Source organism: Indicator indicator, unplaced genomic scaffold (assembly GCF_027791375.1).
Source record: "Indicator indicator isolate 239-I01 unplaced genomic scaffold, UM_Iind_1.1 iindUn_scaffold_284, whole genome shotgun sequence".
Classification (NCBI taxonomy): domain Eukaryota; kingdom Metazoa; phylum Chordata; class Aves; order Piciformes; family Indicatoridae; genus Indicator; species Indicator indicator.
Genome location: NW_026539334.1, coordinates 24,167 through 32,154, shown reverse-complemented (window position 1 = coordinate 32,154; position 7,988 = coordinate 24,167). Strand labels below are relative to the sequence as shown.

General features: G+C 53.0%; 1 protein-coding gene across 1 annotated transcript; it reads right to left on the bottom strand.

Annotated features, from left to right (window-relative positions):
• Positions 1-4,899: 4,899 nt before the first annotated feature.
• Positions 4,900-5,838, bottom strand: LOC128980557 (olfactory receptor 14A16-like). Its single transcript, XM_054399021.1, has one exon. The coding sequence runs from the start codon at positions 5,830-5,832 to the stop codon at positions 4,900-4,902; it is 933 nt and encodes a 310-aa protein (XP_054254996.1). The 5' UTR covers positions 5,833-5,838.
• Positions 5,839-7,988: the final 2,150 nt, after the last annotated feature.

Genomic DNA, 7,988 nt, shown 5'->3' with positions numbered 1-7,988 from the left:
ACCCAGGTCAAGGATGGCGAGGTTGAGGAGGAAGAAGTACATGGGGGTGTGGAGGTGGTGGTCAGAGGCTATGGTGCTGATGATGAGGCCATTGCCCAGCAGGGCAGCCAGGTAGATGGCCAGGAAGAGGCAGAAGTGCAAGAGCTGCAGCTGCCTTGTGCCTGGCAATGGCAGCAGGAGGAACTCAGTGCTGAAGCTGCCATTGGATATTTTGGCTCTCTGGGCATTGGAACTCCTCCAGGGAGGAAAAGTCATCAATAAGGTGGGACTGAGGTCTCCCATCAAAATCTATTTCCCTTCTCATTGAACTCTCCCAGACTGCAATTTCCCTTCTCTGGAAGACCTTTGGCAGGTTGCTTTCATGAGCTCTGTTTGCTGCTGGCTGAGGTTGGCAGTGGGAGTAGAGAGCTCTGCTGTTGGCTGTGGAGGAGTCTGTCCTGCCCTGTAGAAAGAAGGAAATAAGAATGAGAGTGGCATCAGCTTGCAGCTTCAGAGACATTTTCAGTGTCCTGACTTCCTCACAGGCCTGATCTGGGGCATTGCTGAGGGGGTGCAGCATCTGACAGCCTGTGAGATGTGAGGCCAAGGGCCTGTGCCTTGCTGTGGAGGGAGGACACTTGCTCTGTCCATCACTGTGCTCTCAGCTGCCCTGGGCTGGCATCTCTCAGGTGCAGGCTAATCCCCCTCAGGCACTCCTCTGAAAAGGAATTGGGCACAGGTGAGAGGAGAGGAGCCCAGTTTCTAGTGCAGCTGCCAGTGCCCTCACCCCACCTCACTGTACCCAAGGACATCCTCAGCTCTCCCCTCCCAGCCAGGGGCACAGAGGACTCATTGCAGCTGCACACATTCAGCCCCCCGGAATCCATGGAGTCTTGGACAATACAGAGAAGCCACGGAGAAGCTGTGCCCTCCTACAGGGCAACCTGCAGCCTTGCAGGCCCTCCAGGGAAAGGATCCAATGCCTTACAGAAGAGATGTTGAAAGGAGAGCAGAAAGAAACAGAAGGGCAAAATCCGTGAGGGTCTGGCTGGGAGAGCGCAGGGCAGAGGCAGCGCAGCTGTGCAGCCACCTCTCAGACATCAGCACCCTGGGCAGTGGCTCTCAGCCCTGTGCTCTGCAGAGGGACCTGGCACTGGGCTGCAGAGCTGCCCCACAGCTCTGCTGGAGCTCTGTCTGGACAGGAGCTGCTTCATGCCCTGGAGCCTACAGCCCTGAGGGCAGAGGCTTTGCTGGCTGGGAGAGGAGGCCAGGGAGCTTTGCTCATAGGACAGCTCTGGCCTGCAGGGGATCAGATGGAGATGTCTGAATGCTCCCTCACACAACACTGTTGGGTTCAGTTTCCTCTCCTTCCCTGATCAGATCCCTGCTGCCTGGAGGTTCTCACCCTGGCAGGAGTTTCCCAGGGCCGTGGCTTTTGCCTGCTCACAGAGCCCATCCCAGCCTCTGTGCACTCACCTACAGAAACCTGCCTGTTTGCAGGGCTCTGGCTGGGGGCATCTTCCTGCTTGGACACCCCGAGGAGTCCAGCCAAGGTGCTGCTGGTGTTGTCCATAAGCAGAGGAGGGGCTGAAGGCACTTTAGGAGGCTCCCAGCAGACCTCCTGACCGTTCCAGGATACAGTTCATGACTTCCAAGGACTTGTTCCAACTTGAATGATCCTTTTCTCCCTCTCTTTCACTCCCCCCTGCCTAGTTCTCAGAGTAGGAAACTGACAACACAGACTGGGGAAAGCTTTTATCTTCAGAGCAGACCCTGCTTAGACCTTGTCCTTCAAACACCCCTTTGGAAGTTCCCTAGTGCTGAGCTGCAGCTCTGAGCAGCCCTGAGCCACACAGCAGCCTCTCCAGAGCAGAAGGACTCTGCCCCACCCTGCCCTGCTCTGCACTGCCAGGGGTGGCTCCTTCCACCCACAGTTCTCCCCACAGTCCCAGGTGGAGCTCCCTGGGCAGGCTGAGAGCTGAGGCTGGCAGGCAGCAGAGTCCCTGCCCCAGCACACAGCCCCTGGGCTGCAGGGACCCTGCTCTGAAGGACAGCCCTGCCCAGCCCTGCCTGCACCCCAGGGCTCCACAGCTCTTCACAATGGCCTGAAAAGAGCCTCTGGACAGGAACTTTTCCTTACAGCCCCAATCAGCTGTGGCTGTGCCAGCTTTAGGAGATGCCTGCAGGACCTGCACCTGCCCTGTCCTGCACCCACAGACTCACCGTGTCAGTGACTGCAGTGACTTCTCCTCCTCCTGTGAGATCTTAGTCACCCTCCTGGACACCTCGAAGCTCTCTCTGCTGCCTTCATCTTCCTGAGATCTCCTGGCAGTGCCCTCAGCTGTGCTGTGCTGTGCAGAGGAGCTGCTCCTGGCCAGAGCTCTCTCTTTTCTCTGCTGCTTGTTTTCCAGCACCTCCATCCAGCCACTGAGCCCAGCCCAGCTGAGCAGCACAGGACCCACCCAAGGACATTTAATGATCCCTCTGGTGGCTTTGGTGCCTTGTAAACATCAGAGACTGAGAGGAAGATGATGAAACCTCTCAAGAAGGCAAAGTCAGATTCAAAGTCTGAAGTTTCTTGTAGTGTTGCTGGGTCCCAGTGAGGACACTACTGGGAAAGTGTCTCCAGGCTGTGGTTAGAGCAGAGAACTGAAGGCAGTGACAAGAGGTCAGGACAAGGAGAGGAAGTTGGCTCTGATGCTGAGCAAACGCTGGAGGTGTTTCATTAATGAAAAAGGTCAAACCCTGAGCCCTGGACTCTGGACAGGCAGATCCTGTCCCTCACTCACCCCTCACAGTGCTTCCTGGAGCAGGGGAATATGGAGAGGACCAATGTCAAAGGCAGGACTATGGCACAAGCCCTGCCAGGCTCCTGAGGATGGACAAGGAGGCAATGAGGCCCCAGGGCTGGCAGGAGGAGTTGTCTCCTCACAGGCATCAGTGGCACAGCCAAGAGCCACAACCAAAGGCATGAAGAGCTTGGCTCTGCCAGGAGGCTTTCAGCTCTTGCACAGCCCTCTGGCATCTGCACCTCAGGCTGTGCTCTGCTGCTGCATGCCCTGAGCCTCTTTCCCTGCAGGCTGGAGTCACCCCCCAGCTGCCCCTCCTTGCTGGCACCTTCCTTTACTGCTCTCTCTCCATCCTTGCTGGTTCTTCTTTGAAGCACAAAGCCTTGAGCTGCTCCAAGCTCCTGCTGGGTGATGTCTTGCCCCACAGCACTGCCCTGGCAGTGCCATTTCTTTCTCTTCATGTCCAGTCTAGACTTCCATATCTCCAATTTGTGGTTTTATTTCTTTCTCTTGCACTTTGTCACTGCACAGGAAAGCTTCACCATGTCTCAAACCACTCCTCAAGCACTCTCAGGCTACTGTGCTGCTGTCCTCTCTCTCTGTGCCCATGCCCTTCAGCCTTTATCTACTGGTCATGTACCTGAGGCCACACAAAGACATCTTGGAAGATCTCTGGTCACTCTCCAAGGTGTTTGCAGATGGAAATGTAGTGGTCATAGGCCAAGAAAGAGACTTTTTTCCCAGTGCTGTCATGGATGGAAAAGGGACAGTGGTTTTGAACTAAGAAAGGGGAGATTGAGATTGGATATAAGGAAGAAATATTTCACAATGAGGGTGGCAGGACATTGGAACAGGTTGCCCATAGAAGGGGATGTCCATCCCTGAGAGTGTCCAAAGTCAGAAAGTTTGAGCTGCATGAACTGCTGGAAGATGTCCTTGCCCATGGTCAGGGTGTTGGGCTGGATGCTTCCTTCCAACCCAAATCATTGCATGATTCTTTGATTCCTATATCCCCAACCCCTTCTCCACAGGGCTGCAGACACTTACATACACATGGAGGTGTTTGCATCTCAACTAGCCCCCAACACCCTCAGAACAAAGAAATTGTTGCCAGCTCTGACCATGAATGGCTTTGGAGAGTCAAGGAAAGCAGCAATGAGTTGTACTGAGACAGGAGGAGAATCTGGCACAACGAATGAGTTGGATGGAATTTACAAACAGAGATTGAAAAAGGGTCAATTTGATGCCAAGGCTCACTCTATTGCTTTCATCATGGGAGAATTATGCATAGGAAAATCAGTTTGGGCTAGGGTTAGAGAGATTGTGAAAGGAAAATCTCCTTGGGGCTGGGCTGGAATGATTTGACATGGAGACTGGGACTGAAAGGCATCAATGAAGCCCTTCTGTTGACTCACAAGGTTCTGACTGGACTCCCTCACTCTCTAAACAACTTGAGGGAGAAGTCCCAGACTTGGTGCCCTGTTTATGACTCAGAGAGTTTGTTGCAGAGATGTCTTTCCCATGGCACTGAGGGTCCTGTAGAGCTTGAAGGCAGCAGCAGCAGTTTTAAATTCCTGAAGCTGTTCTGGGGAATCTTAAGCTCAGGCTGTGGGATTTCATAGCAGCATTTAACAAGTCAAACCCCAACACTTGGTTGAAATCACTGCAGGGATTTAGATCAGGATTCCACAGAGTTTGACCCATGGTTCCCATCTTGAGGTGCATCAGCTCAGGAGATGTGAGGAGAGAGGCTGCCAGTGAAGACTGAAGCAAAAAATGTTTGTGTATCTCAGCCTTCTCCTCAGCCATTGCTACCAGCTCACCACTCTTGCTCATCATGGCTCACATCCTTCCTTTGACCTTCCTTCCCTGGCTGACAGACCTGGAGAAGCTTCTTCTTATTCTTTGTATGCCCCTGAAAGGTTCAGCTCCAGCCACACCTTGGTCTTCCTGACCCCATCCCTACACAATAGGACAGTGTCCCTGTACTCTTCCCAGCATCTCAGTACTGGGAAGGGAGCAAGCAGATACATTCTGTACGGGCACTGGACTCAGGCTGGAGTGGAAGAGAACAGTGTGATGTAGTTTGTACTGGGATGAGGCCACATCTGTACTGGAGAAGACAAACAGTTTATTGCTTCTGAAAGCAGCCAGGGATCACTTTGCTCAGGGCAGCCTTCAGCTCCTGGTTCCTCAGGCTGTAGATGAGAGGGTTCACTGCTGGAGGCACCACTGAGTACAGAACTGACACCACCATGTCCAGGGATGGAGAGGAGATGGAGGAGGGCTTCAGGTAGGCAAAGAAGCCAGTGGTGAGAAACAGGGAGAGCACAGCCAGGTGAGGCAGGCAGGTGGCAAAGGCTTTGTGGCGTCCCTGCTGAGAGGGGATCCTCAGCACTGCCCTGAAGATCTGCACATAGGACACCACAATGAACACAAAACAACCAAAGAATAAACAGACACTGACCACAAGAAGCCAAAGTTCCCTGAGGTAGGATGTGGAGCAGGAGAGCTTGAGGATCTGGGGGATTTCACAGAAGAACTGCTCCACAGCATTGCCCTGGCAGAGGGGCAGGGAAAATGTATTGGCTGTGTGCAGCAGAGCATAGAGAACCCCAGAGGCCCAGGCAGCTGCTGCCAGGTGGACACAAACTCTGCTGCCCAGGAGGGTCTCATAGTGCAGGGGTCTGCAGATGGCAACGTAGCGATCGTAGGACATGATGGTGAGGAGAGAAACCTCTGCTGAAATGAAAAAGACAAACAGAAAGACCTGAGCAGCACATCCTGCATAGGAGATGTCCCTGGTGTTCCTCAGGGAATTGTCCATGGATTTGGGCACAGTGGTGGAGATGGCACCCAGGTCAAGGAGGGCGAGGTTGAGGAGGAAGAAGTACATGGGGGTGTGGAGGTGGTGGTCAGAGGCTATGGTGCTGATGATGAGGCCATTGCCCAGCAGGGCAGCCAGGTAGATGGCCAGGAAGAGGCAGAAGTGCAAGAGCTGCAGCTGCCTTGTGCCTGGCAATGGCAGCAGGAGGAAGTGGGGGATGGAGCTGCTGTTGGCCATCTGCTGCCTCTGCCCATGCAGACCTGTGCAAGGAGGAAAAGGCAGGGACAAGTTAGGGAACACTTCTCTCTGCACACCAAGATTGCAGTGCTCACAGAACACCTCCTCCCTGAGCTGCAGCACCAATGGATCAGCTCATTCCCCACCACCCCCAACCTCTGGCATCTTCAGCACAGCTTCCAAGGCAGCTTGGACACTCAGTTTCCATGCAGACAGCTCTGGGGCAGGACTTGCAGAGTCAGTGTCACAACACAAAGTGACCACATGGCAACAGCAATGCCCCAGAGCAAGAGTCCTGTGGATGGCTGGAGAATGAGGGAAGAGCTCTGCAGTGCTGCAGAGACAATGAAGGGAAGAGAGAAAGGCAGAGGGGCTTGGGCTGAAGCCTTCTCCTTGCCCAGCTCTGCTCTCTGCAGCTCCCAGCATGGCACTGAAGAGCCTTTGTCATCCTTTTGTGTGCACAATCCAGGAGCCTTCAGCTGAATGTCAGCTGCCAAGGTGGTGACTGATGCCCTGGAGCCCATAGCTTGGAGGGCACTGCCTGTGCTGGGGAGAAGAGGAGAGCAAAAGGTTGCATTGGGAAGAGTGTCTGCAGTGCAGAGAATGGCAGAGAGGTGCCTGATCCCCCTTGCCAGGGCATCGCTGCCAGCAGATCCCTCTCCCCCCCAGCCCAAGTCTCTGCTGTCTGTAGCTGTCCCTGCCAGGAGCTGCTTCTCTGTGCCCAGCTCTCTTCCCTGTCCCTGCTGACAGAGTCCATCCCACCTGCTGTGTGCTCAGCTCTGCCCTGCAGAGCCCTGCCAGCAGCAGGACACTGCCCAGGAGCCGCTCTGGGTGTGCAGGAGTTCAGGAGCAGCTCAGACAAGGGCTAATGAGAGCTTTGGTTTCAGAGTGTTCTTCAGAGTAGAGAAATAAACTCTAGTCTCACACTGCCCACCCAGCACATCAATGTGATCAAAATTCAAAGCCAAGACTCCTTCCCTTCCAGGACAATTCTGGCTTGATGTTCTTCTGGAAAGCCTCCTCTGAAATGCCCAGGGGGGAGCTACAACTGTGAGCAGCTCTGCCCAACGCAGCTCCCTCTGCACAGCACAAGCACCCTGCCCTGCCCTGCCCTGCCCTGCACTGCTCTGCACTGCCCTGCACTCACAGACTCACCATGTCAGTGGCTGCAGTATCTTTTCTTCCTCCTCCTGTGAGCTCTCAGTCACCCTCCTGGCCACCTGGAAGCTCTCTCTGCCTTCCTCATGTTCCTGAGATCTCCTGGCAGTGCCCTCAGCCCTGCTGTGTGTGATGGTTTGAAACTGTCTTTTTAATTTTTCCTTGCAAGTTCAGAACAGAGAAAGTGAAAGAATGTAAATAAGTCACTATTGGGTGTAAGAAAGCAAAATAACGATTGTTCTAAACACTTCCATTGGATAGATAGAAATGTTTAAGAACTATTACCCAAAACAAAGTAGGCATTCTGCACATTCTGCGTTCGGCAGTGGGGGCAGTTGCTGGGCTGTCTGGCTGCTGTTTCTTCTTCTCTTCTGGCTGAAGATAACACACTGACCTTGGCAGCTAAGTTAACAACTTTCTGCTTAACTAACTCTGCTTCTCTGTCCAGGGGGGTCTGGGGGGGAAGCTCCTGGGAGAGGGAGGCCCCTTTGGGAGGGTCCCCTTGGGGGGAAGCAAAGGGAGATCGATTGTGCTTTTTCTGTTGATTGTATATATTTGTGAATGTTGTGAATTTTGTATATTTGTACATATTCATTGCATTTCATTGTAGATTTTAGACTCTGCTTGTAAATACAGCTTTTCATTTGCTTCCAGACTGGGCTAGCCTGGTTATTGTCGGTGGGGGGGGAATTTCAGCTCACACCGACACACTTTTTATTTTTGGCGCCCAACGTGGGGCTCGATTGCTTGTTTGATTTATTTCTGCTCAGATTAGGAAGCAAAATGAAGCTGTTTTGGATTTTGAGTAATTTTATTTCCTCTGTTATCAGTGTGATTGTCTACAGATGGGCTGTTTCCTGCATGATAGACAAGATTGTGAGATATGTGGCATATAAGTCGTTTCTTTGGGTTAAGAACAAGTTACTGAATGTTGGTGAATTCTGTTATGGTCTTATTGGGCTAAGAAGCTATGGTAACTCAACTATGGATCTGCTAGC

Excerpts from the sequence above, each read along its gene's own strand:
- LOC128980557 (XM_054399021.1), bottom strand. The coding sequence starts at position 5,832 with ATGGCCAACAGCAGCTCCATCCCCCACTTCCTCCTGCTGCCATTGCCA.